This window comes from Fusarium oxysporum, chromosome 5, assembly GCF_000149955.1.
Source record: "Fusarium oxysporum f. sp. lycopersici 4287 chromosome 5, whole genome shotgun sequence".
Lineage (NCBI taxonomy): Eukaryota > Fungi > Ascomycota > Sordariomycetes > Hypocreales > Nectriaceae > Fusarium > Fusarium oxysporum.
Window position 1 is genome coordinate 1,156,322 of NC_030990.1, and position 19,530 is coordinate 1,175,851.

At 48.0% G+C, this 19,530-nt stretch overlaps 9 protein-coding genes across 15 annotated transcripts; 6 read left to right on the forward strand and 3 right to left on the reverse strand.

The window, feature by feature from the left end:
* The first annotated feature begins 211 nt into the window (after positions 1-211).
* On the forward strand, positions 212-1,630 carry FOXG_01507 (uncharacterized protein). 2 transcript variants are annotated; one of them, XM_018378357.1, is made up of 3 exons: positions 212-386; positions 465-505; positions 564-1,630. In XM_018378357.1, exons 1-3 carry the CDS (start codon positions 293-295, stop codon positions 1,443-1,445), a joined length of 1,017 nt encoding a protein of 338 aa, XP_018234264.1. In that variant the 5' UTR covers positions 212-292; the 3' UTR covers positions 1,446-1,630. The 2 variants fall into 2 exon arrangements, with proteins under 2 accessions (XP_018234264.1, XP_018234265.1); XM_018378358.1 differs by having other exon boundaries at positions 465-1,630.
* On the reverse strand, positions 483-2,304 carry FOXG_01508 (uncharacterized protein; the record flags this gene model as incomplete). Its single annotated transcript, XM_018378359.1, has 3 exons — positions 483-1,730; positions 1,783-2,036; positions 2,098-2,304. 3 exons carry the CDS (start codon positions 2,302-2,304, stop codon positions 1,697-1,699), a joined length of 495 nt encoding a protein of 164 aa, XP_018234266.1. The 3' UTR covers positions 483-1,696.
* A 155-nt stretch (positions 2,305-2,459) lies between these two features.
* On the forward strand, positions 2,460-3,464 carry FOXG_18115 (uncharacterized protein; the record flags this gene model as incomplete). The annotated part of the gene is made up of 2 exons (XM_018398165.1): positions 2,460-2,506; positions 2,559-3,464. The coding sequence occupies 2 exons, from the start codon at positions 2,460-2,462 to the stop codon at positions 2,851-2,853; spliced, it is 342 nt and encodes a 113-aa protein (XP_018234267.1). The 3' UTR covers positions 2,854-3,464.
* Positions 2,569-5,065, reverse strand: FOXG_01509 (protein phosphatase 5). 4 transcript variants are annotated; one of them, XM_018378361.1, is made up of 7 exons: positions 4,664-5,065; positions 4,525-4,605; positions 4,029-4,464; positions 3,735-3,978; positions 3,322-3,683; positions 3,148-3,272; positions 2,569-3,093 (listed from the first exon to the last, which is right to left on the reverse strand). In XM_018378361.1, exons 1-7 carry the CDS (start codon positions 4,793-4,795, stop codon positions 3,055-3,057), a joined length of 1,419 nt encoding a protein of 472 aa, XP_018234269.1. In that variant the 5' UTR covers positions 4,796-5,065; the 3' UTR covers positions 2,569-3,054. The 4 variants fall into 4 exon arrangements, with proteins under 4 accessions (XP_018234269.1, XP_018234270.1, XP_018234268.1 ...); XM_018378362.1 differs by having other exon boundaries at positions 3,148-3,683; XM_018378360.1 differs by having other exon boundaries at positions 2,569-3,272; positions 4,664-5,061.
* Positions 5,066-5,628: 563 nt separating this feature from the next.
* FOXG_01510 (uncharacterized protein) lies at positions 5,629-7,398 on the forward strand. The gene has a single exon (XM_018378364.1). It carries the CDS (start codon positions 5,784-5,786, stop codon positions 7,134-7,136), a length of 1,353 nt encoding a protein of 450 aa, XP_018234272.1. The 5' UTR covers positions 5,629-5,783; the 3' UTR covers positions 7,137-7,398.
* A 102-nt stretch (positions 7,399-7,500) lies between these two features.
* Positions 7,501-9,941, forward strand: FOXG_01511 (atypical/ABC1/ABC1-A protein kinase; the record flags this gene model as incomplete). The annotated part of the gene is made up of 1 exon (XM_018378365.1): positions 7,501-9,941. The coding sequence occupies one exon, from the start codon at positions 7,501-7,503 to the stop codon at positions 9,811-9,813; it is 2,313 nt and encodes a 770-aa protein (XP_018234273.1). The 3' UTR covers positions 9,814-9,941.
* Positions 9,942-10,208: 267 nt separating this feature from the next.
* FOXG_01512 (NAD+ synthase (glutamine-hydrolysing)) lies at positions 10,209-13,574 on the forward strand. 3 transcript variants are annotated; one of them, XM_018378368.1, is made up of 16 exons: positions 10,256-10,318; positions 10,390-10,599; positions 10,662-10,865; positions 10,917-11,117; positions 11,193-11,329; positions 11,382-11,677; positions 11,739-11,772; positions 11,846-12,253; positions 12,319-12,462; positions 12,516-12,531; positions 12,588-12,709; positions 12,762-12,812; positions 12,861-12,901; positions 12,962-13,101; positions 13,151-13,186; positions 13,241-13,507. In XM_018378368.1, the coding sequence occupies exons 2-16, from the start codon at positions 10,442-10,444 to the stop codon at positions 13,398-13,400; spliced, it is 2,148 nt and encodes a 715-aa protein (XP_018234276.1). In that variant the 5' UTR covers positions 10,256-10,318; positions 10,390-10,441; the 3' UTR covers positions 13,401-13,507. The 3 variants fall into 3 exon arrangements, with proteins under 3 accessions (XP_018234275.1, XP_018234274.1, XP_018234276.1); XM_018378367.1 differs by having other exon boundaries at positions 10,209-10,599; positions 13,241-13,574; XM_018378366.1 differs by having other exon boundaries at positions 10,209-10,599; positions 12,861-13,101; positions 13,241-13,574.
* Positions 13,575-15,432: 1,858 nt separating this feature from the next.
* Positions 15,433-17,503, reverse strand: FOXG_01513 (uncharacterized protein). Its single transcript, XM_018378369.1, has 7 exons — positions 17,216-17,503; positions 17,021-17,147; positions 16,786-16,966; positions 16,342-16,733; positions 16,103-16,288; positions 15,843-16,052; positions 15,433-15,790 (listed from the first exon to the last, which is right to left on the reverse strand). Exons 1-7 carry the CDS (start codon positions 17,386-17,388, stop codon positions 15,638-15,640), a joined length of 1,422 nt encoding a protein of 473 aa, XP_018234277.1. The 5' UTR covers positions 17,389-17,503; the 3' UTR covers positions 15,433-15,637.
* A 392-nt stretch (positions 17,504-17,895) lies between these two features.
* Positions 17,896-19,269, forward strand: FOXG_01514 (uncharacterized protein). The gene is made up of 3 exons (XM_018378370.1): positions 17,896-18,593; positions 18,655-18,737; positions 18,795-19,269. The coding sequence occupies exons 1-3, from the start codon at positions 17,979-17,981 to the stop codon at positions 19,264-19,266; spliced, it is 1,170 nt and encodes a 389-aa protein (XP_018234278.1). The 5' UTR covers positions 17,896-17,978; the 3' UTR covers positions 19,267-19,269.
* The last annotated feature ends 261 nt before the right edge of the window (positions 19,270-19,530 follow it).

Here is a 19,530-nt window from a genome sequence, read left to right on the forward strand (position 1 = left end):
TCATCCAAAGTCATCGTAAGCTGACCTAATTCATTTATGTCACTTAGGACCGAGGTCTCGAGTTTCTTGTCTTTTTAGCATACCATAAATATCTCTCAGCGAGCGAAGACATCGATATCATGGATGGCTTTGCGGATACTTAAGTTAGTAAGCATAGTGCGCTGCGCCAATAAGCTTGCATAATCTGGTACATGCAAGTCCCCACCTATATCTAGGCTCCACACTCTTAACATCCTATCCATCCACCAGCTCTTTACATGAGAATCTTCCTTCACCACACATCATCGCCAAAATGCCAAAGGCCGAGGTCGGTTCAACGAAATACGTCGCAAACCGCATGAAGGCCAAGGGCCTTCAACGTTTGAGATGGTACTGTCAAGTTTGCGGTAAGTAAACGCTACGCTGTCTCATCATCGTGGTTTCAGCTCCTCTTATTCTCATAACAAATACTAACTGTTTCACAGAAAAGCAATGCAGAGATGCAAATGGATTTAAACAGCATACGGTTTGGTCCAAATCCGAGATAAAGCAGTGAGCAAGCTAATCACTAACTATCATGGTAGATGTCGGAATCTCACGTTCGGCAAATGTTGCTTGTCGGCGAAGACCCCAAGAAATACATAAAATCGTACACGCAGCAGTTTCAGGCAGACTTTCTTCAGCTTCTCAGGACCGGTCATGGTGAAAAGCCAGTACATATCAACCATTTTTATCAGGAGTACATACGAAACAAGGAACACGTACATATGAATTCTACCTCTTTTGCTAGCTTAACGGAATTCGCGAAACATCTTGGCCGCGAGGGAATTTGCCGCGTCGAAGAAAACGATAAGGGTATTCACATAGCGTGGATAGACCGGTCTCCAGAAGCCCTAAGACGACAGGAAGCATTAAGACGCAAAGAGGCCCAGGATCAAGGCAACGAGGAGATAGAACAGCGAATGATTCGGGAGCAGATTAAGCGAGCACAAGCTACCGCCGGCAGTCGGGAAGAGGAGAAAGAAGAGGACAATGAAGCTCGAGAGCTAAAGCGACAAGAAGGCGAGAAGATCAAGCTCTCATTTGGAGCGAAGCCAGCTGCTTCCGAAAAGAAGTCATCAGAGAGTCCGGTGCCAGATACAACAACTCCTGAAGCAGAATCTTCAAAGACAGCAGACACAAGTACGGACAAAGGCAAAGAGCCGGAAGCAGCGCCAGCAAAGCCCAGTGGATTTGGAGGTATCTCAATGAAGCTTGGCGGAAAGCCTCAGACCAAGAACGTTTTCGCCCAGGCCAAGAAGAACGCCTTCTCTTCAGGATCGAAGAAACCAGCCAAGATTGAACAGCCAAAGAAAATGAGCGAGGCTGAACGTATAATGAAGGAGGAGATGGAGAAGAAACGATCAAGAGAGTCTGCTGGTTTCAGCTTTGGGATGGGCTCTGGTAAGAAGCAGAGAAATAACTGATGATATTAGGGATTGTATATCAGCCTGGACCGGGTTACAAGAGTTATAGCAAATGGCAAGGGTTCAATTATGTTAAGCCCAATAATTGCATGGGGCGTTTTTGCTTTATTCTACCATAGATACCACAACGACACTTTTTAAATGATCATATGCGATTTTCATAATCTTTACTCTTATGCCAGTCCCTCTAACGCCAGTTTCGCCAGAATCAGTAGAAGATATTATGCCAAGCCAGTTGAATGCATAGCGTTCTAAGCATCGTTCTCCGCCTCTGTGCCGTCACGTCTATAAGCCTAGTCAGTTCGGTCCATCCCAGCAGCATCTAAGTCCAACTTACGGAATGTACTGTATTCTATACTCGTCTTCCAGCGTCGATCGAATTTCATCGGGGAGTTGACCCGACACTTTGATGGCGTACATGCCAGGTACATAGTTGTCGAGGCGCTGGTACTTTGCGATCCATGATTTGGCCGGGTTTGCGAGGGTGATAACTCCCTCAAAGACTTGGGAGGTGCAGCTCTCGATCTGGTCTTGCGAGTGCTGAAGATGTAGGAATTCCTCGCAGTTAGGGCAGCCTTCGTCGCGGAAGCGCTATATTCGCATTATGTTAGTCTCGGGCTCGTGCTTGGCTTTCGCGATAGAGAGGACGTACGGCGTAGGTCATGACAATAGAGCAGACCATGCATGCCCGTAGGTAGCGCGCTTGGCCGGTGGAGACGTAGTTGGAAGACGACATAGTTCGTGTTTCGTGGGAGACACCGTCGATAGTGTTTTGTTTCGGCGATCGGTCTTGGGAGAGTGGTTGTTGAAATGCTGAACAAGTTCGCGACAGAGGCGGCGATGAAGAGCTGTCATGCATTTAAGCGGTGTATGCAACAACTGCGATATCCACTTAAACTTGAATCTTTCATTGAAGATGGATAAACTTGACCATCAACGAACCATCTTGTTATTTCTATTCAAAATGACGCCTTCTTTGCGGGAGCAGATCTCCAGATTGGATTTTCCGAGCTGATGGCTCATAAAGAAAGCGAAGAGTCCATCGCCAGATATAGAGACCAGTCTGTACGCGCTTGACGATTGGCCCAGACGTATGCTGACAGGATCGCATAGGGGAGGGCGAGTCGCTCTTGACAACCTTTCGCTAAAGAGCTACTGCACAACTGCTCTTCGTCGATGTCTGGGGATGGTAGGAACTGCAATTTCTATGGATATACTCAAAATCGAAGCCGACCATGCCTGGGTCCGTATTCCAAGACCAGACCTTGGCTCCTTTGCGACGGCAATCACAGCATGGCAAGGCACAACCGATGATGGCGAGCAAGTAAGCCTACAACTACGACAATGCTCAGACTGGCTAGGCGCCATGGTTGGAGCGGACGGACAAGATCGACTATGGAATGCTTGAAGAGTGGCATTTTGTCATATTTATCATCATTCAACTGGAACCTCATTTTATCATCTCATCTATCCGTAGATGGGGGTATAAATGTATGCATGTACATCACCCATCGGCCTACCCTGCAAATGCACCGTTTCCAGACGCCCGGGACCTGAATACATCGTGAAATCGCCGCCAGTTTCGCTTTCTAAAGGCTCTCCGTTTTTTCTACATCAGAGAAGACATGAGAGAGCTTTGCGCATATGCCTGGCAATTGATCAGTATTGGGGGTTTACGAGTAGGGCATCGAGGACCACTCACCATAGGCTTGATATCGGGATGAGGCACGGCATCAAATTGCTCGTACTGGAGTTTGTAGTCGGGGCCAATGTTGATGTAGGCACCCCTGTTTTCTGTTGAGTCACAGTATCGAGGGGCAGAGAAGACTAAGGAAAGGTCAGCAAAAGTTCAACAAAGATACCCAGAGTAACTCACCGGTAATACAGCGGCCATCGTGCTGCACCTCATAACCGTCCATGCGAACCTCGTGACTTCGAATAACAGCCTCAAGACCGTTCTTCTCACAGAACTTCTTGGTGATGTCGGGACCGAACTGCATACCGACACCACGCTTGCTGGGTCCTCGGCCGTTCTCCTCCTGGGGGTCGGTCCAGAGCATTTCCATCATCAAACCAGCTTGACCGGGTTGTCGCTGGTTGTGTCGGTTGAGTTTTCGGATATCGTCAAGAGTGACGCTGTCATCAGAGAAAAGACCTCCGTGAAGGACAAGGTACTTCTTGCCGATGAGAGTGGCCAGAGCAAGAGCAGAGAAGCTCTCAGAGAACAGCTTGAAGACCCTTCATACTCAATCAGTACCGTCACGTGGATACGTGGTTCGCAAAACTTACCGCTCATTATACTTGGCCTTGCACTCGCCCTCGAAACCGTACACACGGTTCATGTCATCCGTTTCGTGGTTACCACGGTTCAAGAAGAACTGGTTAGGTCGCAGCCACTTGTAAGCATAGAGGAGCAGAGCGATCTCAGTCGACCAAGAACCTCGATCCACGAAATCACCGTTGAAAAGATACCAGTGCTTCTCGTCGGGGGTTCCGTTACGGCGGAACAACTCCATAAGATCGAAGTATTGACCTGAAGTGGCGAATTAGCTCGGCAAATCTCTGACCGACAAGTTTCCTTACCGTGAGTGTCACCACAGACAGTGAGCTTCACGTCGCTGGGAATCTCGACCTCAACCATGGTGGGCTCGTCGTATACGAGCTTCTTGACCGCGATGATGATTTGGTAGACGTATTTCCGGTGGATCTTTTTGCCCGTCTTGAAACGTTCAATCATATCATCAATGAACTCTTGTGTCATCTCGTCGCCTAATCGCACACCATCATATCCTGGCTCAACCACCATGGAGTCCAGATCAAGACCCTCAGCCGCAGAAGGCTCATCGCCGACCTCGATTGCCGCAAAGAAGGCTAGCTGACGGACGATCTTTTTGCACTCCTCCAGCTTGAGTCTGGCATCTTTGTTGCTGGGATCGAGAGACACACATGTCTTGAAGTCGTCAATGGCCTCCTTAGGTCGGAGGATCGCAGTCTTGGCCAGTCCTCGTCGGTAGTATGCCTAGCAAGGTCAACATTTCAAAGCCTCTTCCTCCGGTTCGTTTGTGGTCTTGTGGCGAACCTTGACAAGTTTGGGGTTGAGCTCGATAGCCTTTGTAGCGTCGGCAATGGCATAACCGTAAGCCTCGGTTTTGATGTATGCCTAGAGTACCAAGTCAGGAAAGGTTCTGGGGTTAAGATCGTGTGGTATATTGACGCACTTGGGCTCGGTTGGTGAAGAATGTAGGCTCCTTGTCGTTCAACTTAATAGCCTGGCTGTAAAAGTCTACGGCACTGGGATAATCTCCCGCTTGAAAGGCCTTGTTACCCTTGTTCTTGAGTTCGACAGCCATTTTGCGAAGTCAGCGTTTGTTTGGCGAAGAAGTTCGCTGCACAGAAGGAGATCGAAGGGGGAGGAGGGGGAGGGGTTCTGTCGTTTGCGCCGAGCGCACCTACAACCGCTGAAGTCGGTCGCAAAGAGAGAAGAAGTGAATTTTGAAAGGAAGGATTCAGAAATAAGCTTGTGGAATGCTAAAGAAGCGAAATAATCTGCCAAAACGGCTTGGTTCCACAATGTGAGGAAGGGGGAAGAAGTTTTGGACGTTGATGGATGGCGGCTTTTCGGTGGAGTTTCTCCCCGCTGCCGGCGTCATGAAGACGAACCTAGAACGCCTGGCGGGGCGGGCTTAACGGGCAAGGCTTCAGGGCTTTCAACCTTTGTGATAGGTTAGAATGCCCCTGTAAGCGATCGCAGCTGGGCGCAAATCAGCAATGCCTAGCGTGACTACGCGCCTAAAGTTGGGGAATCTTTATCAATCGCCACCGACAGTGTGTGTTGCTGCATTGGAGCCTAGCCTCGGATGCGAAAGGGAACAGATGGTCTATTATTATTGTGCTACGTATCAGCAATCCAAGCCGAAGTTTTCGTACTTTTGATCACCAGACTATTGTGGTACTCTTGAAGCTTAGAGTAATATATCGCTTACTTCCTACTACCTTAGGTAGGGAGTTAACGAAAGTTACCTACTTAGGTACTAGGTATTCAAAGGTCCCTTGGGTGGGTAAGAATGGTAGATATTACCATGCACAGCAATATTTGGGCTGCCTTGGCCAATCGGAGATCGGTTAGTTGCATATCAAGATCTCGGCCCCACTTCTTCATTGTTGGAACCTCAGACAAAGTTATCACAGTCAACAGACAAACCAAACTCATATTTAAAAAGCACAACTCATAATATTTAAAGCACGTCCAGCGACATCTCGTGGCCCGACAGCACGACGCGGCACTCATTGTGAACTGACCACGGCTGGTGCGCGCCTTGCGCCTAGATTTAGCCCATTATGGACTCATCAGGGTCAGGGACCTCAAATGCGCTGGTACGCAAGCGGACAGACACAGACTTGATGCCCCCGCCTCCTCAAGCCAAGAAGATAAAACGACCCAAGAAGGTACTCGACGAAGATACCTACACAGAAGCACTGTCACAAATCATCGCCCGGGACTTCTTCCCAGGACTTCTACAAACTGAGATACAGCAAGAATACCTGGATGCGCTCGAGTCAAAGGATTCTGCCTGGATCTCAAGTGCAGGCCGAAGATTGCAACATGTTATGACACCAGGGCGCCGAAATGCACCTCTCTCATCACAGGCAAATTCTTTCACTGCTGGTGATCGGACACCTTCAACATATGGCGGTGATACGCCAGCTTCAGTTACCTCTAATGTTCCGGATCCGCAACCACGGCTAGGAGCCAACATGAGCCTGACAAAATTTCAAGATACTTACACGAGCGAGGATAATGAAAGCTTTTATAAGCTTGTTGACAAACAGAATCAGAAAAAGGCTGACAAATATGCCTGGCTTTGGCGCGGTAACAAACTACCGTCAAAGCAAATGATCAAACAGAAAGAGGTTGAGGATCGACTGAGCCAAACCCGAAGCCTCATAGATGACGGATTCAAGAAGGATTTGCTGGCCATCAAGGACAAAGATGACCGTCCAGCTCGCCCAGATTCCTGGAATGCCAACCCTCGAAACAGTTTGATGTTCAGACCTGACGGGTTAGAGGATGGTGTCCTCACTGTTTCTCAGAAGGCCGAGGAATCTTCAAAGATGGCTCCAAAGTCAATAGTCTACGAGAACACGAGAATGCCACAACCGCGCGTCACACCGAGGCCACCATCTCCGACCATGTCAGCGGTGCGAGACGCTATTGCCGGCAAGCCTCGGAAAGATGACCGAGACTCCAGCATCGTTAGCGGAGGCGAGACACCAAGAGTTAATGGGTATGCTTTTGTGGACGACGAGGATGATGAAGATGAGCCAATCCTCCCTGCTCCTATTATCAATCTAGGCCCGGGAGATGCAGCTCCAAACCCTTTCCGCTTACAAGAGCAACGTGACAGAGAAAGTCTACACGAACGCATGGTGGAGAGGATATCTCAGTCGAAGAAGGAATCCTCAAGGAATGGACTTACAGGGAGAGTTGACAAGACGCCGGTTCCAAAGTTTCCGAGTAGTCCTCGGGTCAATGGTGGACTTACACCTGCAGCACAAAGGCTTTGGAGTAAGATTGGCACACCTGGACGTGGATCAAGTGGGAGCTCATTTGGAAATTCCAAGCCCATGACTCCCAGAGGATCACTTTTGAGATCAGTGAAGAGACCTGGCTCAACATCTGGAAAGAAGTAACGGTTGAAATGAGATACCGCGGTGACAGGATTTGGGGCTTCTCTTACTCCTTCCATGTCTCCCGGAGTGCATTCATGGACTGACAATTGCTCCAATGTTTCATTGTTCTCACATGACCTGTCACTATCCTCGTCGTTTTTTAATAGCATGGTGTTGTGTTGGCGCTACATACTTTTCACGATACCTGCCGCGGCTCAAAAGAGAAGCGCAACCATTCTGGATTATTTACAGGATAAAGCAAATAGAATTAAAATTCAGATCAGCATCTTCTTACTTTGGCCGAATAATGTGTCTGGTTCCTACACCTCTCAGATGAGGCCATTTACAAGGAACCCGCTTAGTTGCATGACCCATCGATTAGATCATGGACTTTTTTCCATTGAACCTTGGAACCACCAACCCACCAAACCTAGCTGGCAGCCAACGCCAGCAAGCCAGACAATATCAATCACCTCCATTCAATGTGCTTCTGGCCCAAGGAGGCCGTATAAGCCCGATGAGGTTCGTCGACTTCGCAATTGACCTTGCGGCAGTGCTCAATGCCTCTCGAGGTGTCGCCGCTAAGCATGTCGCGCTCCGAGGTCGCCAGATCGATACCTACAGTCGAACTTCGAGTGTTGCCGCAGCATTGAGGAAGCGAAATGCTCAAAGGAGCTCACCGACGGGGGAGAAAGCACAGAATGCTGCGGGCGCGAGCGATGAGGTTGTATACGAGCAAGCTGCACCGGCGGCACGAGAGAAGAAACCTATAACCGAGACACCGAAACAAAATGCTCCGCCTGAAGTGACGAGAACCGAAAGAGCACCCTTCAATAGCCCGATCCCCAATTTCAGACCGAGCCCACAGCAACAGGCTACGTCGGAACCGGCGAAAGAGGATGATCTTGATCTACCACCTGGGATCGACGTCAATATCTTCCATACCGCGAGAGGTTCCAAAGTCCTCGACTCTCTACGAAAGCAAGGTCGACCTGGAGCACCTCCTGCACGCCCCGGAGTTGGGGGTCCTGTGAAGCCACATCCCATGCGAGACTGGCCTCCGCGCCCACCACCCCTCGAAGAGAGCTATGAGGAGGAGCCCGTAAAACCTCAAGAGCCTGTGTTCAAGCCAGTGGAACCCGTAGAGTCTGTAGAGCCAGCTGAGAAGGAACCCCTGGTCGAGAAGTTTGTGCAGAAGAAACAGTTGGAGGAGAAGCCCGTCGAGCAGAAACCGGTGGAGGAAGGCTCCGTGCCTGAACCAGAAAAGGCCACTCCGTTAGCCCCTACAGCCGACAAAAAGATCGACGAGGATGTCATTCAAGCTGCCAGAGAGATTGCTGGGGAGACAACAACGCCCTCAGAGACACCCTATGCTTTACGAGAATCCAAGGTCCCCTCGTCTCGTATCAGCCGAATCTGGAACTATAGTGGCCTTGCAGCAGGTATGTTGGGAGGCGCCATGACCGAAGGCTTCAGTCGAGCCTTTGGCGGTGGTGGCGAGGGATCTGTCCTCCTGAGCGAGAAGAACATGGAGCGTCTGGTTGCAAAGCTCTCGCGCATGCGTGGTGCTGCTTTGAAGCTTGGCCAGATGATGAGTTTCCAGGATACCAAGATGCTACCTGCCCCCATCCAACAGGTGCTCCAGCGTGTTCAGGATCGCGCTGATTACATGCCTGCCTGGCAGCGTGATCGTGTATTAGTAGCAAACCTTGGTCCTGAGTGGAGAGAGCTCTTCAGCAATTTTGAGGAGAAGCCTATCGCTGCTGCTTCTATTGGGCAGGTTCACAAGGCCACATTAAAGAACGGCAAGCGAGTCGCTGTCAAGATCCAATTCCCTGGTGTTGCTGACTCGATCAACTCGGACCTCGATAACCTAAGCATTCTCCTCACAGCCACCAAGCTACTCCCCAAAGGTCTATACCTCAACAAAACCATCGCCAATGCGCGATTAGAGCTTGGCTGGGAATGTGACTACGAGCGAGAGCTTCAGTGCGCTCAACGCTACAGGGAGCTTCTCGGGTCAAGCGAGAAGGATGTTTTTATGGTGCCAAATGTTTATCCTGAGGCATCGGGTAAGCAAGTCTTGACGATGGACTTCATGGATGGTATCGGCGTGACTCGCATCACCTCTTTTACCCAGGAGCAGCGTGACTGGATCGGTACACAGATTCTTCGCCTCTGTCTCCGCGAGATCACCGAGTTCCGTTTCATGCAAACGGACCCAAACTGGACAAATTTCCTCTACAACGCAGATGTCAACAAGCTGGAGCTGCTCGATTTTGGCGCTTCTCGCGAATATCCTGACGAGTTCGTCACACAATATGTGCAACTTCTCGCTGCGGCTTCACGATCCGACAAGGCTGCTGTAAAGGAGTTGTCAGAGAGCTTAGGTTACCTGACCGGCCATGAGAGTCGCACCATGGTTGAGGCACATACAAAGTCTGTCCTTACACTCGCGGAGCCTTTCCTTGCTAGCGCGCCCGATATTTATGACTTTAAAGACCAGACTATCACAGAGCGTGTCAAAGCTCTCATCCCTGTTATGCTTCACGAGCGACTGGCACCCCCACCAGAAGAGACATACAGTCTGCACCGAAAGCTTAGCGGTGCGTTCCTCCTGTGTGCCAAATTGGGTAGCAAGGTCCCTTGTAAGTCCATGTTTGAGGAGGCACTTGCCAAGGGGGGATATAGTAGGTGAGAGTGACGGAGAGTCAAATGTAATTATGTACCATATAATCTCATGTGTAACATTATTTAGATGATAAAACGGTCGAGGGATGTAGAATAGAAAACGGGATTTCATGATAACAATGTCTCGTCCAGAGCACTCATTCCAATTATTATAAAAGTCAATTTGACAACTTATTTGATGCTCATCAAGAGGCCGTGGACAGCGTCAAACTTGTCTGTGGATCGAAATGTCTTGTTCTAACCTCCAAGCCATTATGATTCGGACGATCGGAGATGAACCGGTATCTCGAGTTCATGAGTCTAGATCTGGTGGGGCACTGAGAGTCATTATGAGATGCTTGAATCGTAAGGTCTATTTAGGTACAGAAAAGTTCCACTGAGAAGAGTTTTATAAAGACCATAGAGTATCTCTCGGTCCACAAAATTTAATTTATCTAAAAACTGGCTTGCAAAAAAACTGAGGGAAGCTTGCTGAAGGTTCAAGACAAAATACAAAAGGCATGTAAAACAAAGTATGCCGCTATCGCAAGCTTCTACCCCGCGCGAATACATAAACTGAAGGCCCACCCCGATCTCTTCATAGTCATCAACCTTAACCTGCCTGCGAGCATTTTCCTGGACAACTTCAGTTCAAGATGGCGGATTTAATCACTTTGGCGACATGTTCTCTCAATCAGTGGGTGTTGGATTGGGAGGGCAACTTGAAGAGAATTCGCAAGAGTATTATTCTGGCCAAGGAAGCTGGAGCTACGCTCAGAACGGGCCCTGAGCTCGAGATTACAGGCTATGGTTGGTAAGTCAGATTCTGGCCCAATTTGATAATTGATAATGAGTCTTTACTAATAAGTTGAATAGTCTTGACCATTTCCTTGAGGCTGATGTTTACGAGCATTCCTTGGAGTCACTCCTCGCAATCTTGACTGATACCGAACTCCATGGCATTCTCATCGACGTTGGTCTTCCTCTCATGCACAGAGGATGTCGATACAACTGCCGTGCTATTATCTTGGATGGAAAACTGCTCTGCCTTCGCCCCAAAATCTATCTTGCCAACGATGGGTACGTTTTGCTGTCCATAGGCTAAATCGCCTGGCTGACTTGTTTGTATAGTAACTTCAGGGAGAACCGATTCTTCACTCCTTGGAACAGGCCAAGATATGTTGAGAAGTACAACCTTCCTCCTGCTCTGCAGAAGCACCAGGGCGTTCGACAGGTTCCCATTGGTGATGTTGTTCTGTCCCTAAATGATACAACCGTCGCCGCCGAGACATGCGAGGAGCTCTTTACCCCCCAAGCACCTCACATTAACATGTATGTTTGAACCATCCTTGATCAAGAGGATTACCGAGCTATTGGACTTCTGACTTATGGCTGACTTCAATCCAGGGCTCTTAATGGCGTCGAAATCTTTACCAACTCCTCAGGCTCTCATCACACGCTAAGAAAGCTTGATGAGCGTATCGCTCTAATTTCTGAAGCAACTCGCAAGAGTGGTGGTGTATACCTTTATGCTAACCAGTCTGGTATTTTTCTCCAACAATCGCCTCAGTCTTGCTTTGTCTGACGATTCTCTAGGCTCTGATGGAGACAGGCTTCTCTACGATGGTGCATCCCTCATCATGGTCAATGGCTCAATCGTAGCTCAAGGCTCCCAGTTCAGCTTGGATGATGTCGAAGTTGTTACCGCAACCGTCGACCTTGAGGAAGTCCGCGCTTATAGATTCGCCCCATCTCGCAACTTCCAGGCTGTGCAAGCACCTGTGTATGAGAGAATCGAAGTCGATTTCAGCCTAGGCCATGAGGATCTTGACCTCCTTCGTGCCCCAACAGCTCCTAGGCCAGCATGTTATCACGTCCCCGAGGAAGAAATTGTACGTTCATCTGGCACACAGAACTCGGTTGGAGTAATTCGACTGACTTAGTGTTATATAGGCTCTTGGCCCGGCTTGCTGGCTTTGGGATTACCGTACGTCTGTCCTTGTCGCTCTGGCGGTCGGAGCTTGACCTCGACAGAGCTGAAAATACTAACTATTGAGCAGTGCGACGAAGCAGGGCATCTGGTTATCTGGTCCCCCTCTCAGGAGGTATCGACTCCTGTGCAACCGCTACCATTGTATTCAGCATGTGTAGACTTGTCGTTGAGGCTATCAAGGCTGGTAATGAGGAGGTCATCGAAGACGTCAAGAGAATTGCTGTGTACTCGGATAAGCTGCCTGAAACCCCTGAGGATTTCTGCAACCAGATCTTCCACACTGTTTATATGGGGATGGAGAAGCAGAGCAGCAAGGAGACTCGACAGCGCGCCAAGGACCTTGCCGAGCGTATCGGTAGTTACCACACTGACATGAACATTGACGATACCTTCCACGCTACCAAGAACTTGCTCACTCAAGGCACGGGATTCGAGCCTAAATTCAAGGTTCATGGTGGATCAGCGACCGAAAACTGTACGTTCTTTTACTCCACACAATGTATGCTAAACCCCTTTTAAGTGATATACTAACTCTTGCAGTGGCCCTTCAGAATATCCAGGCACGCAGCCGCATGGTCATCGCCTATTACTACGCTCAGATGTTGCCAACAGTTCGACAGCGACCAGGAGGAGGAAGCCTGCTTGTTCTAGGATCCAGCAATGTTGACGAATGTCTCCGAGGATGTGAGTATGCCTTAAAGAAGGGTACTACGATGTTGGCTAACGATATCTTCCAGACCTCACAAAGTACGAGTAAGAGCTTCGCCCGTATACCCCTGATGTGAATCATGCTAATAGATGACTTTTAGTTGCAGTAGTGCGGATTTGAACCCTCTAGGCGCTATTAGCAAAAGGGATCTCAAGAGTTTCATTTCATGGGCGGCCAAGAACTTCGACATGCCGATTTTGGAAGAGTTTATTCATGCTACACGTACGAAATCTATCACGCTGGTTGGGTCACGAGACGACTAACACCAACATAGCCACGGCTGAGCTAGAGCCTATCACCGAAAACTATGTTCAGTCAGACGAGAGTAAGTGATCATCTCCTGTTGTAAGTTAACTTATTGACGTAACCGCAGTTGATATGGGCATGACCTATGACGAACTATCTCGTTTTGGAGTAAGTGAACCAGCTACGGACCAAAGCCAGTATTGTGATGAAACTGACACCTTGTTGCAGCGACTACGTAAGGAGAGTAAGTTAGGACCTTACGGCATGTTCCTACGACTTGTCGAAGAATGGGGCGGAGAGGGCAAACTGAGCCCACGAGAAATCGCCACCAAGGTGAAGCGTTTCTACCATTTCCATTACATCAACCGGTAAGCAATATTCCTATTGAGAAATGGCTTTTTTACTAACAAGATGTAGCCACAAACAAGCTGTGGCAACACCAGCTGTTCATGTGTAAGCGGGCCTCTTGAATCATTCATTGCGTTGAAGATGTTGACTTTTACCCAGGGAAGATTACTCGCCCGACGACCACAGATTTGACCTTCGCCCTTTGTTCTACCCACCTGCCTTCCAAGGCTGGTCGTTCCAAAAGATTGACAAGCGGGTGGAGGCTATCGAGAAGGCTTTAGAGAAGAAGCAGAAGAAGGCTGAAGGCGGTTTGCAATAGAGAATATGGATTAGAACCTTGGGAGTTAATTGAACAGCTGTACGAGATTTCTTTTTGTGCATGTGTATGAAATACCAACTGCAGGATATTCAGCAGTAACGTACGAGATTTTAGATTTCGATTTGATATGAGAGACATCGATCTGGGGGCACACTTGATAGTCCCCGACTGGAGAGTTGCCCCCCAACACCAAAGCGAGTCATCGTAGATTGAAACCCCCATCTGGGAATACCTTCGCTGTATAGTACTCGCAGTCTGTTCTTGGAAACTGCATCGCGAATACTTCGGATTCAAAGCGAGATATTATATAAACACTCGGACCAGCCTACGTACATTCACCCAGCTCTGAAATCATGGTACTCACTTAACAAAGAGAAACGCTTTGTGTTTGTACCCAAGTCTACAGCTTGCTTGTCTTAGTTTCCTTTGCAGGGTACAGGGTGTATTTAACATATACACATTGTCAAAAGTAATAGCTCTATGTGTTTAGATAGGTATTAATGTCAAAGCGGACCGAAACTAGTGGCAGACGAAGGCTGGCAGCTGCCAACAGTTGCATGTAACTGCTCCCTCATGCATCGTAGCACCCCTCATAAAATAATTGTACTTATCTGCAGCACTCGCACTTTTCTCTGAAATCCTCGACTTGCTGTCATCTTTTGATCTTCGTTTTATTGTTCCTAAGTGCGAATAAGGAAACCTGAATCATCTTGGAACCGAACCATCTGCGGCATGGTCGAAGCCCCTGAACTCGCCGTACGAGCTTTTCCATCCCTTTTGAGTATGGAGTCAAAAGTACGCAAATCTGCTGTTTTGGCCAAGATATCGATGATACTAACCTTTTGGCTCTCTTATAGACATTTCCGTACCAGTATGGGTCGTTCCGCGATTGCGATGAGATGTTCCAGACACAAGCGGAGGCCTCGACCCATCTGATAATATTCCATTAGAAGGATTAATGGATCAGCGTGTTGTATGACACGGACGTGGTTTTTCTTTATGGGAGTTCAGGGTTGTGTATGAAGAGGTTTCTTTTGTTTTGGCAGGGCTGGTTATTTATACTTGACTGCTGGTTTTTAATTAATTACCTTAGTCTGAATGACATAGGCATGGTGTATAGAGTAACTAATACAAGAACATATTGAAACAGGGTTTCTTATCATATCCCTTTACGATAACTTACTACTTGTCGATCTCGGTAGGCTACTTGGTTAGTGAGCAGAGTATCTATAAGTTACTGTTATAGCTACAGAAGAGTTCGACCATATAAAAAATGTACTAGTGACCGGGCTGAGTAGAGCCTGGTACGGATGTAATGTAGTAGAAGTATAACACTGCTGCCAGGCGTCAAGACTCGACTCGATCAAAAGATGCAGAACAGAGAGATATTAAATGACCATCTTTTCTTGTATGCATGACTTTACATGAGATTGCAACAGCAGAAAGTTCTATGAAGAAGCTTGTGAGATAGAGAAGACAAAGAGCAGTTTGGAATTCAAAGGTAGGAGCTCGACAAACTTAACTCGACAAAGCCCAAGCTCTTCAGTTGCACCCAGAACCGAAGTAATCAGAATGCAGAACGCTCGCTCGGTCATGCGACCATTGGGACGGACGAGCAGTAACACGATTCCTGGCGGGTTCTCAGCCTGCATAGATAAACATGTGACCAGCTTGTGAATAGGTCAATGCCAATTTGGAATTCTGCAGATGTTTGCTTGAGCTGGCAAAGGAACGAAGAGAGATGACGTTGACATTGCTAGCATCGTCGACCAAGCCATAGAGGGTCACAGCTTTCCTGTGACAAGCGATGAATCGAAAAAAGAAAGGGCATGCCGAGTTGAAAGATTGATCTCACATGTTTTCGTCAGAGAACCTCTGTTCATGACCTATGTGTCGGGAATGGCTCATCGCCTGAAGTCCACAAGTTGTATGTCAATGCTCGTATGACACAGATCCTTCACTGACACTCCTCAGACCAGATTTTGAAAGCATATCGAGACAAGGCCTGTGCGAGGACCGACCAAGATCCTGATGGGTATGTTGATTGATGAAGTGCTTGTTTCCAAGCCAGGACGATCTGCCGATACAATCACACCGATTGAGGTGGCTCATAAATTTGGTCAGACTCAAGCTTATGTGCTATATCTAAGGCTTTCTCTTACATCTCAGTGCCGTTGACTTCTTTAAATGTGTTTTCACTACCTCCGGCTAGACTCAGAGGCCAAGCTGAAAAAAGACTATGACGCCTTGGAAAAGGGGAGTAGTCTTCTCATCTTGCCACTTCTCGCCATCTTTTTTATCTCTTTCTCATTATTTCTCTTCAGTTTCCCAACGACCTCATCGTGATCCTTCTTTATGGCTTCAACCTCAGCCTCATGCTGTTGCTTCAACTAGACAAGATGTTAGTGTACTTGATGGGCTCAGAAAGAGAGCGAGTGGTACCTGGCCTGCAATAAGCTTTGCGCTTCCAGATTCGATTGCCTGTTGACGAGACCTTTGGATGGTGAAAAGTACATCTTCATGTGAGAAGCCTGTTTCATTTTGCTGAAAGCCTTTCATCATTGTCTGTTGAATCACCTTGGAGTAGATGAGTGACCAGTGTCCGATTTCGAGCGCACCTTGGCGCATCAACTGAATTTCGTTTAGAAAGTCCTATAAATATCAGTTCTGTATGCAGCTAAAGAGAATATGGGACAGCTTACCAATGTATCTCCAAAGGAAAGCCCTTCGGAAATTCCTGTGGCTATTTCCTTGGACTCGGAACAACTCTCGAGAAATGATTGCATTTTGGCGAGCATCTCGTTGTGATGAATTGCAGCATTACGGAGACAATCTATAATCCCATGAAGTAGCAACTGAACGGGCTGCAAGACTTCAATACATTGTTTCTGTATCCGGCAGTCAGTATTGTGTAACTGGGATTGTAACAGGGGCATTGTACCAGTTCATTAGCTTGCGTCGAAAGCTTCTGAATGTCAACCTCGGCCTCCTCCTTACGTCGCCTATACTCCTGACCTCTCTCAAGCTGATCTTGCATGTTTCTCTGCGCTGATTGGAGATCGTTGCTCGCCCAGAGGTTGAGTATCCACGTAGCGGCCATCTGACCTCCAGCCATCAGCATCTTTCCGCCGATGTCTGCAGAACCAGCAGACTGGATGATAGTTCCAATTTGATTTGTTAATTTGTTCTTTTGCCTGGAAAGATCCTCTCGCCGGGCTCGAGCGGCATCTTCGTTTGCCTGAGCCCTGTCTTGGTTGTAGATCTGGTCGTCTATCTCGGTCTTCAGAGTACCGATCTTTTTGTTTGTTGCGTTCTCTTCCTGGTTCATGATGTCTATTACCATTACTAAGACTGTACAGTTTGTAAGAATCCTGTGGTAACTGACCTTTGGTCTTGCTGATACGACGACTGAATTCGTCAACGGAAGCACGCCAGGCTTGGAGACTTTTGTCAAGTTCATCGCATTGTTTTCTGCATACTTCCGTTGCGTTTGTGAGCTTCCTGAGATGCCTATCGAAAGACGCTTTCTCGCCGGGAACACCAAAAGTACTTTGTAGTGCGTTCAGCTAGTAACCAAGAGGTTAGCATTAATACGCCATGAGCTGGTTCGTTACTCTTACCGTTCCCGTATCCTGTATCATGGACTTGGTCTTCATGTAGATACTGTAGAAAGCTCCATGTGTTTCCACCAATTTGTCGAGCCCCATATGGCAATGCTCAGCCAGGGCTGTAGACAGATTATCGCTCCTGATGATAGTGTTGGCATTCAAGTTTCCGAGACCAGAGTGCTTATTGACATGGACGAAGTTTCTTACCCTGGGAAGCCATCCGCGTCTACTAGAAAGACAGACGTGGCATTGCTTGTCGTAGAAATGTAGAGGCACAATTGAAGCTTCTGAGTAAGCAATTCGGCTCTGATCAAAGGCTCTAACAGATTATCACGAGGCCCTTGAGACATCTCGGCCGGGAACCGAACTAAGCTGCCCATGTTGGAGCTGGCGATATCAGATGTTCCTAAGGGATTGAGTACAACAGACAGAAAGTTTAAAGGCGATTAAACATCCATCGATAGAATTTCAAAATCTAAAAGAAACAGCTTTATCCCAGAAGCACCGCGCCGACTGATCGACTGAAGAGGGGCTACCCATGTCCAAGAAGTACCTCAATGTATATGTGCCAACGTTTCATCTGCACCTGTCCCTTACTAGGGAATTCCATATGCAAACTAAGGTCAGTTTCAACCCTCGCTGAGCCTATCCCCGCTCACGATAAAAGCCAAAGCTTCGTTCAGAGACAGGGGTCGACATATGCATGGTGGGCGCCCGCATTTTAGTTTTCAGCTCTTCCCAAAGGAGTACCTGATAGGTTATACAAGGACACCATGCATGCGGCATTGTCGTGGTTGCTTGTAGGAGAGAGCCTGTCGAGTCTTAATAGTTCTTAATAGTGTATGGATTTATCAGGCTCGGCATCGCAGTTCAAGAATTGCCGAGTAGTTTCAACTCCTACCCTCAATCCTGGGATTGGATTCAATCCTGCAATTGTATCCCATTCTAAAATTTGGCCTCAATAACCATAATGTCAACCTCGGGAGGAATCTCATTATCCCAGTTCCAGGCTCGCTTGACTGTGCTGCAATCACAGCACCAGTCCCTCAAAGCAGCCGACTTAGAAATGCGAGCCACACAATCCGAACGATGCCGTTCTTCACTTGAGAAAGCCGTCAAGAGCCTATTCCAAGTCATAAATCTCGTTCGCAAACACGATAAACGTCTAGTTGCATGGCACGACCGCAGTCCACATCTCAAATCGGCTCTTCGTTTAATCGGCATTGATCGACGAACAGAACATACCGTGAACAAGACTACGGCGAAACTCAAGAATGGTGTACATAAAGTCGAGACACAGTTTGAATACGCCGGGCAAGTCATAGGAGAGAGTATCGATGATACTACACGCTTCCAGAAGGACTTTTCGCAAATTAGTCGGTCTGGAGTTGAGGAGAACCTTCAAGCTATGAGAGCTGCTGAAGCTGAGCTGAAGCAGGAGTTAGAGGACCTCAAATATCAGATCCAGAATCAGGATGTTGAGTGTTCTGGGGCAATGGCAGAGTTGAGGCAGCAGATTCAACGGCTTGAGGAGCTCACGGCAGATCATGACTCTGCAAGAGCCTGGAAAAATACCTGGGGAGCGGTGAGGATAGCGATCTGTGCTCAATAAATACTTGATCTCTTGCTAACTTTCCGGTCTTTAGGTCACGGTACTTGCTGCAGCGGGGGCTTTTGCAATGCCATTTGTTGGTATTTCGGTAGGAATAGTAGCCGGTGTCAAAACTCTGTAAGTCATGCAAACTACAGTCTATGGTCCCCGTTGACACAGTGATGCCACACGCAGTATGAATTCCGAACAGCAAGAAGCACTCAGGGTGCAAAAAGAACAACACGAGCTTCTTGTCCAAAGTCACGACTCAGAACTGAAATCGCTTGAACTCCAAATGGCACAATCAGGCCGTCACCACGACAGTTGCGCCTATTACATGGATCAAATCAAGCAGATCCAAAGCGCAAACTTGACTATTCGTCAAGAATCAAGCAGAGCGTTCAAGACCCTTTGCGAAGTGCAGATGGCACTGGAGAAGGCGAGGCTCAACATCTTTGAGATATCACAGGAACTGCAGGAATGTCAATATGAGAAGACTAGGCGCGGGATGGCGGCAAGATTGAATGGGATCTTGCAGAATATTCTGGAATTTCCTGCAAAGGCGAAGTTGAAGGCCGTTGATCAGAAGCTCATTGAGCAGGCTACGAGTGGGATAAGGGCTATTTCTGGTGCAACAGCTGAGGTTATGGCCATTGTGGGTGAGTAAGACAATGGCCTGGTTCTAAACTCTCATCAATTGCACTTCTCGTGAGGAGTTCGAGTGAAACTGAAAGCTGTCTTAACATTTGTGTTTGTTTTCAAGTATGTCTGCCTGATCGGCACAAATGATACCCTATTGGAAAAGTAGCATCCTGTACCTTGCATGGGTGCTTGCACAACAGCCATGTCTCTCTATCTGATGAAACTAGGCTTGGATTGGTCTATCAGTCTCACGAGGTCTTCGAAGCCCCAGCCTGCTTTTCAGCGAGAT